Consider the following 19,321-nt stretch of genomic DNA (forward strand, 5'->3'; position numbering starts at 1 on the left):
CTTTAAGGAGGCATTTACCACACACGGACGTATAGATCTGCTGTTTAATAGTGCGGGCGTCTTGCAAGGACCGAATGTTCTCCGAATAAATTTGGTAAGTTTCATTCTCACTGTTGTATATTAATCGGTGGGTGAAGAAGCAATAACGGAAATAGAACCATTCAAACGTATATATATACACACACACACATATATATATATATATATATATATATATATATATGTATATATATATATATATATATATATATATATATATATGTATATATATTTAGTTAGCTTTCATATTGTTAGAAACTACGACGCTCTCAGGAAGTGACCCGTTCTCCTCCCTTCTCTTATTAGATTGTTAGACTTTATCCGTCGATGTTAGTAGACATGCAATTGGTTTAACCCATACAAAATCTAGGTCACTGATCTTGAAGTAAAACGATAGATTTATTGACTCACCTACAGGAGGGCACCATTCGATGTTGTGGACTTGCTAAGAAATACATGAGTAAGGAAAATGGAGGACATGGCGGAGTTGTTCTAAACATGGGTTCAGTGACAAGTGAGTTACCGTATCAGGGGGTGGGGTGGGGCGGGGGCATATATATGACATCACCCAACACCAGGCATGAGTGTGACTACAGTCCTGGGGCCGGATGTCCCTTATGGAATCGGGGAATCCGGGATAAAGATATGGTATATCCTCATTTCCACAACATGAAGAAAACAAAGACTTCAAAATGGAGTCCCGCTGTGATATAGATTTCCCTGGGCCCAGACCTGGCGCCTCGACGCCACTGTGCATCACTCCCAAATATATGTTCTATTGCGCTGTATAATTTTTGTATTGAACGGTATAAGAAGCATACCTTTGTATACAAGGAAACCATGCATGAGTGTTCCACAAAATAGAGTTGCAGAATATAGTTTAATAGTTGCTATGTGGTTGTTGTAAGTGCAAATCAGAAGACTGGTTAAATCAACCAGTGATAAAGTGAACAGCAAAGGGTAAACATTGTGGTCAACACTTGTTGTTCACAAACAACTTAACCCTCATAAATATAGGAATTTTGTAATCCGTATTGAGATCTATGGTAAGCACACAAACTACTTATAATTTCGTGATCACAATAGTACAGAATACTACAGTATTGCCTTTCAGACACGTTATCTCGTCATTGGCAGCTTGTGATGTAAAGTCTTCTACACAACTTATTTAACATGTAATGAAGATTCCTCACATGATAAACTTATATATTCATTTTTGTCGAAAAACGATTATGGAACGAATATAGCGTAGTGTGAAATTTCGAATCTTTTAATTTTTCCTGGCAGGTTTTGCAGCTATCTTCGATCCATTGTATGTTGCTTCCAAGCACGGTGTAAAGGGATATTCACTTGCACTAGCGGTACGTTGACATGCTAATGATTTTATGAATATTCATGTTCGTGTGAATACAACATTGCCCCAATTAGTGTTAGTCTGTTATGTTGTTAAGATAACAAAATAAAGTAGGAGCACACATGTGTAGGAGAAGAGCCCCCCCACCCCTCCCCGTCAGATGACACATCCCGTATCCCACGAACTCACCAGGGACCTTGTTGAAATCAAGTTGAAATTTTTGACATTTTGAGTGTTTATATCCGGCACGTATATGACTGATGCAACCACGTTCGGGTTAAGGGTTGATGGTTTTCGTATTAAGGGTTGAGCTGGGCTGCAGTTGCGTAGATCAAGGTTATACAGAGAGCCCCGTATCTTCTGCCACTCCACCCCCTTTCCCTTTTAGGTTCGCCGTTCATATTTTGAATGGTCCTGACAGTGGCGTAGCTAGAGGTTTTGGCGCCCGGTGCAAGAGTAGAAAATTGCGCCCCCCCCCCCACTACGTAAAGAAAATTTTTGTTTAAATTTTTCGGGCAAGTCGTTACAGCCCTCCTCTAAATCAAATTGTGCTCCCACGCCTATGATATTTCCACCTTTCGAAATCTACTGCCTTGGAGCTGTATACTGAAAATTTCCGAAATTTCCGTGACATATAGTATTACAGAATAGCCTACAGAACAGAATTTAAAAAAAAATGAAAACGGTCGAAATGGACTGAAAAGAAATCACAATCTATAAATTTGCTAATAAAAACAACTACATTCAGTTCAGATTCTTATTAGTAACTGGAAAATATTCATGCCTGACGACATATATACATCAATTTTGTCATGTTTTTCTAAAAGATTGCTTACGTTTTTTACTCTCATTCTCCCATTTCAGCGCCCCCTAAACCCGGCAACCGGGGCACGTGCCCTCCCTTGACCCCCCCTCTAGCTACGCCACTGGGTCCTGTCGTCTTGTTACCGAGGTTATAGCGTTTGCAGTTCATATCTTTCCCATAGTGACTGCACCACTCACCACTCGGGGTGGGTGTGAGGGGTTGCTCTGTAAATTGTATACGTTGCACAAAGCTATAACTTTTAGCTATATAATTCAGAAATGATTGACATGTGTGTAAAGGGAGTGTGTGCACGGCTGGAGGAGAGTGTAGGGGGAGGGGTGGGTGCTTTTCTGCTCATATGTGTTATTCGTCATTTGATTCTTCATATTCAACAGGAATGTGACCCATCGTTCAGTGGCGCTGATGATATTCGTATTGCTGTCATGTGCCCTACTGGTGTTGATACTCCATTTCTTAAAGCCTCACCAGAGACCCTGAAGACAAGTCTTAACCTCATACCGTGAGCATCTCATCTTACTCTTTGTATATATATGCTATACATCCTATACCACCAGATGAAGCACAGATGCACCACGTGCTGAGCACGTTCAACAAGGCTCTCCACTGCTATAGGCATTGCAATACCCTTCTATATATATGCCAGGCTCTTGAACCTTCTATCTAGGACCAAGAATAGTATTAATAAATAATAAGTAAGAGTTTTTAAAAGGTGTGAAGACTCGCGCACAAAGAAACATCTCATGCCGGTAATCTGACCTAGTTTCAAATGAGGTGTAAACAGAAGTGTTAGACACCACCATCGATCCCAGAAAATACGCACAAAGCTTGCTACCTTTGGTAATTAGACACGATAGTGTACAGTCAGTACAATACCCACAGCACAGTGTACAAACGATACAGCGATGGACATCTCAGGTCCAGCTATAGATCACAAGGTATCAAGTTTCATTACTGTCTGCATTTTGTAGCGACAAGTAGAAACCTTAACTTGCAAGCAACGGAAAGTTAACTTTCTCAGAGCGCGGCACTCGGTTTGGGACGAGTCTTCAATTCATTTAAGCTGATCAGCTGTTTTCATTGTTTGGCTTACAATTCCCCGTGATCTGACAATTTCGAAAAATTTGTCCATGCATTTGTGCATGGGGTGGTTAAGTGGTTAGTACCTAAATATAATTTAATGTGGTGTTTTATAATTCGCTTGACTATATTTAGCTCAGCTGAAAGCTTTTCAGCTGACTTTGTGACAGCGTTAATTGCTACTCTCGTTGTTACCGTGCTTTATCCTTTTTTCATTTCAGGTAGTATCTTGTTTTTATTTGATGTTCCTTCGTTTATATTGCAGAATGAGTCGCGTGTTAGATGCGTGTATCATGGCGGTTGAAGACGAAACCAAGCACGCGTGTTGCATTCGAATTACTCACGCGTATGGAATAGACCTTTTACCGATGAAAACACCTAAAGAATGGGAAACTGAACTGAAGATATGGAAGAGCTAAACTACCTAAACTAGCGAACAACACCACGTCTATATACATACGAATGGGCAGGGGGGTGGGTAGGAGCCGGGGGCACGTGCTCTCCCCCTCACACTTTTTTTTTTCAAAATAGCGAATGTGCCCCTTTGTGCCCCTTTGAAGTACTGTCTTTTGGATATCTTAAGCTTGTCATTTAGCCTCTGAAGAAGATCCTGCTAGGATCGAAACGTCAGGCCAACTTACTTTTACACATTCTATTATACAGGCTCTCTATAGTGGATAAGCAGTTTGCTTACAGTTTTATTTTATTTTGATCTTAAGCTTTTGTTAATTTTAATATTTTATATTAATTATTTATTTTTAGTCTGTACAAGCTAATTTTAAAATGGCATCCCATTATCTTTTTGTAGCACGGTTAACAATAAAAAATCTCAATAAATAAAAAATCAATGTTGCAGCACACCACAATAGTATTGATAGCATACTAACACATCATATATATTTAAGTGATACGGCCGGTGTGTATCGGTTTATAGCATAACAAGTGGTGGTTGTGGAATGAGAAAGTGCCCCCTATGATGTTGTGCCCCCCCCCCCACTTTTGGAAGCTTCCTACCCCCTGCTAACGGGACTTAAGAGGATAAATTCGACGAAGGATAAAGACAAATACTTGTAAAGCCTTCAACATAAAGAGGGTTGAACATCTAACAAGATCACACAAGGTTTTCATTACAAGCTTTCATTCACCACTGGTCGACCTTGTTATGCATAAAATTTCTCTTTCCAAACTGAAAAAAAAGTGTTTGAGGCGAAAGGATAATTACTAACTTTATAACTATATCTATTGAAAGCAGAGCTTCGAACACCATGTGGCATATCTTACGCGTTACAGGTAGGATCTTTGCAATGCCATCTGCGAATTAAGCACGTCATACATCCGGAGTCTATGCATGCATGCTATGTTTTTCAATACCGCCCTTATTTCCAACATTTCATACTGTAGTTGTAATTCTTACATTTAATTCTTTAATTTTCTTTTAAATGTCTTGGCACTTAGCCTCATCCATGAACTTCCATGTAGTCAATAGAAGTGTGTAGTTGTATCATTATAAAACATGATACATGCTTTTGTCGACCCCAGATCACTTCTTTACACCCCTTTAAATATTTACGCGAATTTACGTCCCTCTGTTAAGTTATTTCATAGGCTTTGACGTACGCCTTCCAACCGCATGGCAGTGTTATGACGACGGAGACCATATTAATATAAGTTAATATACCCTAAGCAATAAACTTGAAAACTGGTTGCGAAATTCACCTGAAAGTGATTGTAACAAGATCAAGCTAATTATCAACTGACCGCACCAATATGGTCAAAGATTACGTATTTCTAATACGAATCCCAGCACAATATAGGTACATTAAATGATATTGCGGAGCGGCAGGGGCGTAGCGCGGAATTTGCAAAGGGAGGGGCGAAGTTTGTAGGCCAACTATCTAAGCGTACAAGAAAGGTTTGGCCGAAAATGCCTCCCAGATCGCTGGAAATGGCACTTACCAGGCCTTGTAAGTTGCATCTAAGCATTTTTGTAATACTGAAATTACTAGCGGTATCATTAAAAAATACCAAAAAATATGCTGAAAAGATATGCTTGGCTACGCGCCTACGGAGCTGTAGCTTTTCTTTTTAAGGATATGTGAACCACACCGGATCTGTAAGTTTCTGCCCTTGATAGGGACACAAACCCAACCATCGCCTTTTACCTATATAACAGAGGTCCTTGCAATGAAGAACTCACCCAAAACAGCTAAGAAAAATCGTGTTCATTTTGGGAGATATGAAGCTTGTTTAGGTATTTCAGTGTTGTGTGTGATGGATCATTAAATCTTTAATATCTGCTTAAACTGGAATAGGGTTTTGGGAGATATCAAGCTAGTTTAAGTATTTCAAAGTTGTGTGTGATGGATCACTAAATCTATAATAGCTGTATCTAGAGAAGTTGTTCAAGAAAGTTATCTTTATCACATTGGCCAATGATGGTAGGGTTTGTGTCTTCATTAATTTTAATTTATTATTCACAAAAACAAAACAAAATCGCTGAAACAAATTGCCCGCGTTATGCAAGTCACGATAGTATAGTGGTATATATATAATTTTATGAACACCGTTCTTACCGTTCAGGTCATTTCCCACGGACAGTTCTTTAGAAGGTAATTATTATCTGTTGCTTAAACAGTGAATCGCTGATAACAGTTAAGATAATATAACCTCTGGTCATCTCAAATTTGTTTGCGATGGCGTGTGTACGTGCATGAGTGATTTTATTGTGTGGCTTGAACTGTAGCTTATTAGTCTTCTTTTGAGATGGGTATCTATATTTAACAATTTGGTGAATATAAATATAAAAATTAAAAATTTAAGTATGAATGTGCAATTAGGTGTACGATAAGTCCAAATTAATACACGGATCGGTTATGCAGTAAATATAACACACCGTATCATCGTAGTGGCTGCAAACCGTACGTACTATCAACCAACGGCTTACAGTAGCGTACCCATCAACGGATTGTTTTCGTATAGTACAGCGAGGGAAGGATATGAATGATTTACCTAGAGTGCACGATTAAGCTTATGCATAATGATGTTACACTGCGCATGCTCAAGAGCGTCCATTCGCAGAACCGGAATGCCCCAGTGACTATGGATCTGCTCTGGTTACTGACTGGCTTACAGTATATATATATATATATATATATATATATATATATATATATATATATATATATATATATATATATATATATATACATATATATATATATATAAGGGCCTATGTAAAAAGAATGTGGGGAATAAAAGACATGAAAGTATATTGACTCAAATTTATGTGTGACATTACATTCCTTGTAGTATATCTCTGTCTAAGAGATTAGACCATCTGTCTCACAACACTGAATGTATAAAATCACTAAATCACTAAACCTGATGCCTCTTTACTAAAAAAAAAACACGTTCATCGAGGTAAAACATTAAATATCGACATACAACGTAGACATTTTCGACAATCATAAACGTTAAGGAAATCAGCCGGAATTGCAAGAAAAAAAATTCATGTTGGATAAGTTGACAGTTTGAGACAAAATAGTAAAATTATGTGTTGTAATAAATGACGAACGTAAGCAGCCGCAATGTCGCAAGCGTTGTGGAATGTTATGAAATAATAAACGTTAAATTTTCAGATAAAGCTGTCAAAAGTTCGAAATAAAATGTTAAAATTTCTACTTGCCTATGCTAACTCGTTTTTTTTTGTACCGAGAAAGGGCGTGGAAAGATTTAAAGCAAAATAAAGAATTTTTGAGTTAACATTTGGAAGTGTGATAACACAAATGGTTCAATGGTCGAATTCCGTGAAAATAGTTAAAGCTGAGGATACAAATTCAACATCTTGAGAAGCCGGCAAGAAAACCAACCTGCTCCAAGTATTCTATACACATCATGATATATTTTTTTCTTAATCCATATACATACATACATAAATATATCTTTATATATATATATATATATATATATATATATATTCATATACATATACATATGTTCCATTATATATCATACGGAGTTTATGAACTACACACATTGGAACGTAATGGTGTGTGATTTGTGGAAAATGTCTGAAAGATATTTGGCACAGAATAACATGATTAATTTCAAACTGATAAATTCACACAGCGAGATGGCATCATTTTGCAAAGCATGTTACTTGATGAAAGCACACATATGTTTACGATGTTAATTGCACACTGCAGACGAACACTGCAGAAAAAATAACAACATGAAATAGAGTATTCATACGTCTAACGTACAAGTTACTATGCAATTCTTTAGAGTCGGTTACAACCAGTCCGACGTCACAGTGGCGTCACAGGTGAGCGGGACACTTTATCACTTCACCCTCCCGAGTGATTTAGTGAGGGACATGAACCTTGTGAACCGGTCAGAGGCGAATGAGGGGTTCTGTCGAAGAGGGGGGGGGGGGGTGTCCCGCCTGGGGTCGTTGAAGCTGACTCTTATGTAGGTGTACGGGGGAATCTTCTCAGAGAAAAATTATACGTCAAATGGTGTACTCTAAGGAGGTTTATGTCAATTATAAACTGTTTAGGGGTGTTTAATGAGGTATAAACGTTTCCTAACAAATATTCATGAATTCACATATGATATTGTAAAAGTGAGTTTATACCCCGAGAAGAGGTAAAATTCTTCTCCGACTGGACCGCCCCCCCCCCCCAACTGAACTATCACCCAACTGACGAGGGAAGGTGGGGGATACAGTCAAGAATATGCTGAATTTTGAAAGTTAATTGCCGACAAAACCAAAAGTATGTTTCTCATGGAACGCTAAACAGGCTAAACGTATTTTTGTGATGGGAATATTTGCGCATTCCGAAGACATGCAGTTGGGAGGTATCGATATTTTGTACACTTTAAAAAGTTCCAAAATCTCTCCACACACTGTTTTCTGTTCCGAATGACGAAACATTTAACGTCAAATACGTTGAAGTATGCCCTCCCTACTTCGTAAGCAAATTCGTTTTTCACTTGCCGGAGACACTTGTGGAATCTGCAGAAAACGAGAAAAAGGGGATAGATGAGGTATCAGTGCGTATATATGCTTCTAAACCATTCCAAAAAGGGAAGACGGGAAACGGGCGACGGGAGCGGGCGGCGGGAGCGGGCGGCAGGCGGTGGGTGGTTGTTTAGATGGATTATTAAGATACTTATATATTTATGGACTATTGATACAACACTCGGTACACTATGTCGCTATGGACATTTTTTTCTTCTCTGGATCACCGAAGCTATTTATTTCATAATATTCTTTCAGGATATTTTTTAAATTTTTTTAATTTTTATTATTTTTTTTATTTCATTATATGAGTAAGGTTTCACAGGTACATTTGAGTTTCTCAGTTGCCATCTGTGAGACGAATATACCCAAAATGTTCCTTGGTATTACTGCATTGTATGAAACATTGATGAATCAAGAGTCGATTCACAAAAAAAAATGTGCTTCAAGCTTTGGGAGTGATCTCTAGTTTTTTTTTTCCTTTTTTTTAGGCCAAAAATAATTCTTGGGAATTTAACCAAATTTTTTTCAGTACTGTGTAAAAATATCTTAATCATAATGTGACTAATGTGACATATGAAGATTGCTCACAATCGTCTATATGCTTACAGATAGTGTGTAAAGAATCAACGGTTTCGTCTTACAAATAAAATATACTTCCCTCCAAGTCCTATTCATTCTTTTTTTTTTTTCAAATTCAACAAGTATAGTAGTACTACTGACAACTAAAACCACATCGATAAAAAGTCACATGTTTACCAAAAGTTTCTTTCCCCTAGAGAAAAAAATCCCAGCCCATTTTATGTGGCATTTTATTTATCATCAAATCACGCAAATATCACCAACCTTTTATCCTGAGAACAATGCATGATAGGAAGAATATTCCAATTCGTAAAGTGATATTTCGTCGCTCCGCTGCTAATAGACATATCCTCCGTGCTGTGATCGTGGTCCCGACAACACATATCCGTTCTATTGTGCATGCCCAAGGCATCGTATGTAGGAGCCCTGTTACCCGTGCCGCACCATAGGGTACCAGGGAACATAAACAAGCCTCTTTTCTGCCTCTCGTGGTGATCATCCTCTTCGCTGATAATCATCTCATCATCTTCTTCAACGATGTCATTCATATCTTCTTCCTCTTCTTCTTCGTCTACGATGCCGATTGCTTCTAACCGTTTTCGGACAGTTCTCGGGATTTCCCGGAGTGACTTCGGAAGCCACGAAGTCAACGACGAAACATCTTCCATGTTTCCTTCAATGATATTTACATCAAGTTCATTGCACATTTGTAAAGATTCCTCAAACTCTAAAAACCATCTTAGACCGGATGGAACGGCGTCCGTTAAATATCGATAAACCTCGATACTCGGTCCGTCTTCGGCTTCCGACGGTTGTTCGGATACCCGTACCTTATCGTCGTACATATCGTGATGAGATCCGTCTTTAAGTTGATAGGAAACGTCACCATCGTTCAATAATTTATGAATATCGTCGAAGGTACTCGCTGAATGTGAATTACTACTTAAAAGTTTCTCGAATAAGTCGGAAGGTTCTTGACCGATCTTAATCGCATTTGGTCTGCATTCGTTCCGCATGTCAGATATGAGCCTCGTATTTCCTTCCTCCGTGTATTCGTCGGTTATTTGACAACTACGTAACGTCATGTTTTCGTCGTATATACCTTGGAATGACCTGTTCCCGTCCGTGGCTTCTCGTAACACGAATGCGTAAGGTTGCGAAGCCTCCCAAGCAGCTACCTCTCGAAGCCAGAGGTTGGAATGATGAATTAACAACTGTCGCCGGTATTTCCATACCTTAACGCTTACGAATTTGCTACATTCATTGACTATTTGTGCATCGCAGGTTAACACAATAAATAAGATAACCTTTGCCCACAATCTATATCGAAAGCCCATTATTCAAACGACACACTTTCATTTTAATATTGAAAACGCTGAATGTTGTTCTGTACACATGCTGCACGAATCGTTCATCGATTGTAACTCTCCCAACATAATGTAGACAGATGATTCTCTGGTTGGCGGTCACGTGTCATAATGTCAGATGTTGTTTTAAAGTACCTACGGTAGATCCAAGGTTTCACCCGTCTGTCTGGCAGCAATACACGGAAACGAAAGAAGAAATATTAAAATGAATCTGCAAGCATATTTTTCCAAAACAAAAGACATCACATGTACGATATACAGAAGAAATTGTTACAAAGCACATCTTGAGTAAGCCTATTGTGAAAGGGTTTTTAGTAGGTTTTGCATTGTTTAAATTGGGTTAGTTTTTTGTTATAGTTTTTTGTATGTGCGTGTGTGTGGTATTTAATTGTTAACACGAAAACGGGGACAATGTGTGTTGTGAAGGGGGAGGGGGGGGGGGGTTGGAGTCTTCTGTCAACAGAAGGGTATTCACTGAGTATGAAATTACAGTAAGTGAACTCATCCAAATGGATATTTTGACTGTTTTGAAAGTCGCAAGCTCTTTTCTTGAAAACGAGAAAGTAACCCTACCTTTGATGCGATGGAATTCGTCCGTTACTTTCATAGGTCATAGGTTATATGCGATGTGACGGGTTTATCTTACAAACCACTGGGAATGTAGCACGCTGACAACTTTCATAGGCTATATAATTAGGTTCTGTGTATTCGTGATAAGAATTTCTATAATGGGCACCAACTATGGCCTCTCTTCATGCAGCTTACTGATAAGGCATAGCCCAGTGTGTTATTAGGGATAGGGAAAAGAAAAAATCTTACATTGCAATCAACTTTTCTGATATTGCAAACTTTGACAATTAATTCTTCCTTAGTCTTCCGCAGTTTATAGCTTCAGAACAGTTTTTCGGTAGAATAAGTATGGATAAGTATGTAGTGGTTAGCACAGCCATCACCGCTAAGTTCAACAGAAGTTGACAATATATATATATATATATATATATATATATATATATATATATATATATATATATATATATATATATATATATATATATATATATATATATATATGGGCGATTCCGTGAAAACAGGGACATGACCCCAAATTTTCAAAATCATTTCTGCAGCCATTTTTGGCTTCTAATATACTATAAACACATTAAGGGTCTGGGTTATGTACTTTTTTTTCCAACTATATCACGTTCTTCTACCAAAAAATGTGAATACCTGACTTATGTTGATTTTTGAGGGAATATTTGAGGAAATAGTATGGATATTTCAAAGTCTCAGATTTCCATATTTGAAAGCACCCTAAATAAATTTGTTATATATGTATTGGTAGTGCCATTAGTGATATATTAAAATATTAATCACAATTCCTCCAAACAGTTTTGGTTTGTAGGCATATATGGCTGTAACGACACATAGCTGATTTGAGAGCGTAATGCGAGTTACCGAAAGACCAAGTTTTTAACTTTTTTTTTTAACTGGAGCAGATAATTTCCTGCCATTTCATATTATGCTTCTACTCAAAGTAAAGAGTATAAAAATAGTTGAAAGAATTAGAAATGTACCTAGTATATAGATATAAATAGCCATTGAAAACTGTAATGCGAGTTACCAGTAATGCGAGTTACCGCTGTAATGCGAGTTACCATATATTATTCCAATCTCACTTGCAGTACTACTGATCAACAAAACAATACAGCGCACTAAATACTTATATATGGTGTGCACAGTAGTTACTTCCTGTACCCAGAATGCACTGCAACCTCCATTACATCATATGTGACCCTTAAGACAGTTTCAACAGACATTGATGATTTTATCACCTGACTTTTGTGGAATCACGGACCTTCCAAGTTGCATTCAACTGTGACATTATCAAATGAGTAAAGTTAGCATATTCTTTCTCCATTTTAACAATTAGCATTTTCATGGGATATTAATTGCTTAGTACAATATTTAGGACAAATTGTGAGAGCTTAGGCTATATTAGTCTGTAGCCTATCACATAGTAATCTATATGTTCAAGGATGGGCAAATATTGTAAATCATGACCATTATAATGTGCCTAACATCTTGATGGAAATTAGTCTTGATGTGAAAGCTGATGCTGCCAAGGGTGTGGGCACCTCAGAATTAGTGGGGTGGGCAGAGGGGATGGGACGGACAGGGAGTTTGCATAGGGGATGATTGGGGCTGCTGGGGGGGATGGGGCAGGATTGCAGAGGCTTGGTCAGTTGGAATAGATTGGTGTGGTTTACCAAGTCAAATGTGTGTTCCCCAAATATGATGTGCAAACCCTTTCCCCAATATGAGTGTCTTATCACTACAATGTGAAAATCAACCTTTACTCCAAAGCATTTCAAATCCTCAAATTACACAAAATAAGGCAGGCCACCGGATTTCACGGGAATCGATAACTGGAAATGGCCGAACCCCAGGGATGACAAAACTTTCTATCGACGAAGCCAGATGATAAAGAAGTTGGGAACGCCTTTGATTGCTAATAGTTGTGGCCAATTCAAGTTTGCATCAAAATTCTAATTTGATACAAAACACCATCCATTCAAGGTTATCTAGAATGGCCTACCACCATGCCCTCATACCGCATGATGAAACATCTATTGTGTTATTGTTGATAATGTTATTATACTGATAGAATTAGGAACAAGGATTGTTTTATTAGTTTCGTGCTTTTCCTAAGAAACCTAAATACAAATTTCCAAAGGACCAATCACTTATTAACATGCCAAAGAAACTTTTCTTGTAATTCACTATATAAGCTGTGAACCTGTTTAACTTTCAGTAGATGTTTTGAGACATTAAAATGGAAAAGGAGAGCTACCAGTTGGCTTGGATTAGCTTCATTGGAAATTTGGATTGATAATTCAAGAGTGTACATTGCAATCTTGTAAGTCAACAATTTTGGATTAGCTTGATTGGAAATATGGATTGATAATTCAATAGTGTACATTGCAATCTTGTTAGTAAACAATTCTTCAGTTGATTTTCTGGTTCAATCAACTTCGATTATTATTGATATAATTGTCAGGATGTTTTGCAAATTGTTGTTAAAATGTTGTTAAAAGTTTTGGAAAGAGTTTTACAGTTTCTAAGAGTTTCCAAGAGTTTCAAAAATGGCTTTGGAGCATATCTCTTTCAAAGAATTTGATGAATAAATAGCAAAATCGATGACTGGAAAAAGTGTAATGCGAGTTACCGTAATGCGAGTTACCAGACTTTTCCCCCCTCCATACCACATCTGAAGTTGTTTCATATTTTCTACTGCTGATATATAAACATCAATAGGGTAGATATCTTGTACATGTATGCAATTGAAGAAATCATTCTTTGTTTGAGCACAATGCCATTTTGTACCGGTGTCAATTTTTCAGGTGTCCTTTTTCCGTAATGCGAGTTACCGATATTTGGAAGCGCACCATACATTAAAGCGAACACAATTATAATTCTTGATAATTTAATATTGTAGCTATGAATGTTGGGTATAACACCACAGAAAATTGAGGAGTTACACAAACCCATATTCGAGCCACAGCACTTGGATTATAAAAAAACAGCAAAAAGTGTAATGCGAGTTACCATGGAATCGCCCATATGTATTCAGGGTGCTGCTATTTACATATTACCAATAGCAATAACTGAAATCGTAAGATATGGCGTGATGTGGCGTGTGATCATAAATCTGTTTACCAATCAACACATTTAGATTCCTTCGGTTTCCGAGTACACGCTCGCTTTGTTTAGCCTGTGTAACTACCACAGAGATATCCAGACAAATTGCAAACAATGGTATCAGTTAAGCAATTGTAAATAGTAAAATAGCACCTGGAGCAATAAAGGTTGTTTATTACAAAACTGTAAATAGTGAAATAGTACCTAGACTTGTGCATAGTAATCAGTTATGCGAAACTAGATCATATGTATAAAATAGAACCTACCTGGAGCAATAACGGTTGTTTATTAAAAAAAACTCGTAAATAGTGAAGTAGCACTTGGACTTGTGTATAGTAATCAGTTATGCGAAACTAGATCATATGTTTAAAATAGCACCTCAGACCTGGAGCAATAACGTTTTTTTTTTCTGAAACTGTAAATAGTGAAGTAGCACTTGGACTTGTGTACAGTAATCAGTTATGCGAAACTATATCATGTGTATCATATAAGTTCTTAACAGTATAGATCGCTCCACAACCTTTAACCGGGCCTTCGAACGGACTAGTAATACCGCGGCATGTGTATTAACACGTAACGTTATTGTCACAAGGTTAAAGTCTCGATTGTAAGGGGACTCGAGAAGGTTGAGAGTGGATCAAATGATTTGGTTTTCCGTGACTTCCCCTGAAAAGAATGCTCTCCTGAGACCTACTAGGGTAATACTAATTGCCTACTAGAAGATAACAAGTGTATCTCGTGTCATTTACATATAAAAACCGACGCGAAAGCGCTGCACGTTTCAATTTATACTTCCGTATTTAGAGCAGCCATTTTGAGTCAACTTTGTTTTTTAGTTTCCAAACATTTCATGAAACCTATACCGAGTGTTAATAACTCTACAATTGCCAAATGGCCTAACGCTAAATGGTTGTGAATTAAACGGTATGTAATTCACAATTGCATACAATTCTATAGAGATATCATAGCATGCACGGACCTCTTTCAAAAGTCAACAAAATACAAAAAGGAACCAGTAGAAATGTCTCTCTGCCCACCCCATCACTCCCCTCCCCCCTCCCCCCCCCCCTCTTTCTCCATTTCCTGAAACTTGACAATTCGTGCATATATGATTTCAGTATCACATAGCATCGCAAATTTACCGACTCCAAAGCAAATAGATGCTTTAAGTCCTTCGCTTGGCAATCTTTCGTGTTATGCCGCACGTGCGGAGATGATTATTTTGTCATTTCCAAATTTTGTCCAGTTGTTTTATCTAGGTCTGGCTGAACAAAGTTTCACAACAACAACAACAACATCAGCAGCTCCATTATTAAAAGTATTTCAATACCGTACTTTGTTCAGACCCACATCTTTTTTGAGACTTTCTATATTTCCGTTTTATAGGTTTAGCTCTTCAATGGTCTCTCCATCCCACACTACACTTTATAGGTATTTATGCAAATTGTCTAATAATAACAGCCGACACCCTCTTTTCAACAACTTGCGGACGGCGATGAACCCATCGATTTTCATTTTGTGTTTGACAATCGATATTAGAATGGTAATGAAGTGAAATTTTAAATGGCTAACCTTCACTATCAGTATCCATTGTTTCCAAACTTGAACTCATATGTCTGTTAACATAAACATGTTAATGGTTGCCTTATTCATCTTTGTATGTATGCGTATGTGCATGTATAATTGTTAATTTCTACCTGACATGCCCGCAACTCGTAGAAGTCACTAGAAACCTATATTGCGCTACAATAAAATACGTTCATTGTACTTTAGTTTCAGTTTCCAATTTTGAACAAAATGTGAGAGACAAATTTAAAAATGGCATAGGCCTACACTTTGACACATTTTGGACAACTTTGTCAGATATTGCTAGTTAGTACTTCTGGTAAAATTAATATGACAAACTCTGACACCAAACTCTCTCAGACAAATGCATTCCTAATTCCCATTAGTCCCAGAAGATTGAACCGACCTATATAGGCTTATCCTAGAATTGGTACTCTGCATACGGATTGGATTAACACTGCCTATATACCCTCAAACCGTTCCGTTTTGGTGTGTTTAAATACATAATCATATCTTAAACTTACCAGATTAAATTCGTGAAGTCAAAGTCTCAACACATAACTCCTTACAAAACTCAACAAATTACCGGTATATAGTACGTTATCCTACCGTTAGCGGCTAGCGCATATGCATGCCCGGCGAAACTAAGCATATAGGCTTCGAGGTAACATATGTAAGCCGCTCAATAGTAAAAGTTGGTTACATTAGCTTAACTCACACTGTCCGTTCTGCTTGTCCTCGCATCCGCAACGAAATGAAACTGTTGATTACATACTCAGCGTTTTCATCAGAATAATCGTATGTAGCTGTTCCCGTGCACATGCGTGATATTAGAAATAATCTTCTGAGAATTGGTGTTTTTTTTCTGATTTTTGCTGATAAAGCTCGAAACTCTAAGAAATCGGAAATAATAAGTGACTACTGTGATTAATAGAATCTTCGGTACACAAAACAAGAGAAGAGCTAAAGAGAGAGCGTGCGTGGATATTCTGTGAAGTGATGAGTACTAAGGCTTCGCCTTCGTGTGAAGTGATGAGTACTAAGGCTTCGTCTTGTACTAAAAGGTGTTGATTATATACGCGCAAACCTTTATCTTGAAATGCTATATCATATAGTATTTACACTGATAATGGGGTTAAACCTCAAATCATGTGGTTTTTATGGAAGAGGCACTCAACAAACCAACTTAATGAGACTTTCCGGGTTTTATTTACACAGCAGTATCTTGCTATTTGTTCGTATTGATTCGTATGGAATGATCGTGATGTGTGACACTCTAACATAAACATCACATAGAGTTTTAAGAGAGAGAGAGAGGTGGAGAGAGAAATGGTTCATACTAGGACAGCTGGTACACTGGAATTAATCAACGGTAAATTCCACGGTTGGTTTTCATTTGATCCCACTTCTGACACCATGTAAGGTTCCTTGTTAAAAGACAAGACAGGAAAACTCAGATTGGTTAGGATTGAGTTAGATGTATTGATGGTCTGTCTTCTGATAATAATAATGATAGTTGCTTTTTATATAGCGCTTTACACCAGCGATAGGTCTCAAAGCGCTTTACAGAGGTTATATTACCCCTTACCAATGATAACCTGTCCCAGAGACAATCCCTCCAGTCAGTAGCAGTTATATACTGTGCCTAATGACAAGTTACCTCACAGGTACCCATTTAACCCCTGGGTGGAGAGAGGCAAGTGAGATAAAGCATCTTGCCCAAGGACACAACGTAATGAACTAGGCAGGAATCGAACCAGCAATCCTTGGATCACGAGTCCGACGCCTCAGCCATTTTGCCACCACGCTCTCATATGATCCCATATCTGACACCATACAATGTACTTTTTTTTATAAGACAAGAATTTGAAATAAATATTGAAAACGATGGTTTGGTAGTATTGTTTCACTGAGTCGTATACTGATTCTCTGTTATCTGATAGCTGTTTTACATCAGATAAGCCATGCGCTAAAAGGAGAGAGCACCCAAGTATACGTATATACATACCAGCAATAAAAATGATCAATGGCTTACATTGGTTGTTGCAATAAGCAAGTTCAAGTATATATATATATATATATATATATATATATATATATATATATATATATATATATATATATATATATATATATATATATATATATATATATATATATATATATATATATATATATAGTTCTGGGAACCGTTAGCAAACTCATCAACTTCAATTAATAGAAAATATAAGCAAAAGAGGGCATAAAGTCCAAAATTATCAAGAAGGTCAACCACTCAGTGACTCTGCATGTGATGCCATTTTTAAACTTCTTCAATTCTTTGATGTTGTAAAGCGTAGTTATGATGGAATAGAAACACCTTGATATAATAAGTGAGAGACAGACGGTGTATGATTAGATGTTTGGTGTTGTCATTTAATTGCATCCGTGCCACCCGACCCCCCCCCTCCCCTCCACCTTCAAATCGCGCAACTGAGTTGATCTCTGTTACATTAGATGTACATGGAAATGTTATCGGTTACATATAACTCCACAGCAGGAACTATGAAATAAGGCAAACACGTCAACGGTTAGTTAAGTGAAAAAAAACTGCTAAGCATTGCCTAAACGTTTTCGACACATTTTTTTTTTCTGTATCGGATTATTATATATTATAGTATATATAGACTGAGGGATAAATCCGTAATAGTTACAATCCAACGCAAAATGCAGCCTTCGGTAAAAGCACTTACATTGAAGAGCAACTGCTAGAATATGAAATTCAACTAACTATAGCTAGTTTAAACTTTTTCACATCTCTGAAAATGGATTCTAATATCTTAAAGACTGCCGACATTCACGTTGCATTTTATCTATGTTACTCTCTTTTTCGGAACCCTCGTGGAACGTACTGGTTGAATAAAACAACAGTACTGACGCCAAACATTACTTCTCGTATATGTTAATGTATCAACATCAGATGGTTTATGGTTAATTCGCACCTTGCGAACCGTACGTATAAACTAGTAGTAAAGATGATCGGGGAGGGCTTCAGAATGAAACTATACTTTCATGCACAGCAGTCAGTCATAAATGGTTAACGAACTCTTGTTCTTCTCACTCGTAGGCAGGCGCGTAGCCAGGAATTTGCCAAGGGAGGGGCGAACCTGTAGGCAAACTATCTGAGCCGTAGATTCTGCATTGAAAACTATCTAAGCGAATAGCGCCACCATAAGTTGGCGCTACGCGTACAAGAAAATTTGGGCTGAAAATGCCTCCCAGATCGCTGGAAATGGCACTTCCCAGGCCTTGTAAGTTGCATCTAAGCTTGAAATTACTAGCGATATCCTAAAAACATACCAAATATGGTCAAGTGGGGGCGATCGCCTCCCCCCCCCTGGCTACGCGCCTGCTCGTAAGGGAAGTTAATAGCCGTAAACAAGACAAAAGCAATTCACTACATACGGTACTACAACTGCAGCATTAACACAACGTTTTCTACGATCTATTAATGGTATTGTGGTAAACGGTAAATACGCTATGGTAAAAAACTTGCAGTTATACGTCATATTTGAAAGACTGTCCTGATAACTTTAGTAAATATTTATTTAGTTTAACAATGTTAGAATGATTGGCGAACTTTGCCCTGTCAATTTATAATGATACACCCCGCGAATGTTACTATCTAAAAGATAATCAATTGAGGATCGTCAATTTTTATAAGAGGGCGCTGTTATATTTGTCCTAATACGCATGATCTATAATGATTATGTGATCTCCAAAGATATTGTGTATCTCCATCTATGTCC

At 37.6% G+C, this 19,321-nt stretch overlaps 2 protein-coding genes across 6 annotated transcripts; one reads left to right on the top strand and one right to left on the bottom strand.

Moving 5' to 3' along the window:
- Nucleotides 1-4,261, top strand: LOC139981675 (15-hydroxyprostaglandin dehydrogenase [NAD(+)]-like). The gene is made up of 5 exons (XM_071994253.1): nt 1-94; nt 457-553; nt 1,327-1,400; nt 2,594-2,718; nt 3,562-4,261. Exons 2-5 carry the CDS (start codon nt 496-498, stop codon nt 3,713-3,715), a joined length of 411 nt encoding a protein of 136 aa, XP_071850354.1. The 5' UTR covers nt 1-94; nt 457-495; the 3' UTR covers nt 3,716-4,261.
- A 2,517-nt stretch (nt 4,262-6,778) lies between these two features.
- On the bottom strand, nt 6,779-16,597 carry LOC139980747 (uncharacterized). Of its 5 annotated transcripts, none has more exons than XM_071992645.1 (3): nt 16,252-16,597; nt 9,166-10,430; nt 6,779-8,313 (listed from the first exon to the last, which is right to left on the bottom strand). In XM_071992645.1, the coding sequence occupies exons 2-3, from the start codon at nt 10,236-10,238 to the stop codon at nt 8,100-8,102; spliced, it is 1,287 nt and encodes a 428-aa protein (XP_071848746.1). In that variant the 5' UTR covers nt 10,239-10,430; nt 16,252-16,597; the 3' UTR covers nt 6,779-8,099. The 5 variants fall into 5 exon arrangements, with proteins under 5 accessions (XP_071848746.1, XP_071848747.1, XP_071848748.1 ...); XM_071992646.1 differs by having other exon boundaries at nt 9,166-10,434; XM_071992647.1 differs by having other exon boundaries at nt 16,143-16,269.
- Between the last annotated feature and the right edge of the window lie 2,724 nt (nt 16,598-19,321).

The sequence above is a fragment of the Apostichopus japonicus genome, chromosome 15 (genome assembly GCF_037975245.1).
Source record: "Apostichopus japonicus isolate 1M-3 chromosome 15, ASM3797524v1, whole genome shotgun sequence".
In the NCBI taxonomy this organism is placed as follows: Eukaryota; Metazoa; Echinodermata; class Holothuroidea; order Aspidochirotida; family Stichopodidae; genus Apostichopus; species Apostichopus japonicus.

What these genes read in the sequence shown, in the direction of transcription:
- LOC139980747 (XM_071992645.1), bottom strand. Translation starts at nt 10,238, where the DNA reads ATGGGCTTTCGATATAGATTGTGGGCAAAGGTTATCTTATTTATTGTG. An exon ending in CATTGTTCTCAGGATAAAAG is followed by an intron (nt 8,314 to 9,165) that starts GTTGGTGATATT and finishes CGTTTTCTGCAG; the next exon opens with ATTCCACAAGTGTCTCCGGC.
- LOC139981675 (XM_071994253.1), top strand. Translation starts at nt 496, where the DNA reads ATGAGTAAGGAAAATGGAGGACATGGCGGAGTTGTTCTAAACATGGGT. An exon ending in AAACATGGGTTCAGTGACAA is followed by an intron (nt 554 to 1,326) that starts GTGAGTTACCGT and finishes TTTTCCTGGCAG; the next exon opens with GTTTTGCAGCTATCTTCGAT. An exon ending in ACAAGTCTTAACCTCATACC is followed by an intron (nt 2,719 to 3,561) that starts GTGAGCATCTCA and finishes TTTATATTGCAG; the next exon opens with AATGAGTCGCGTGTTAGATG.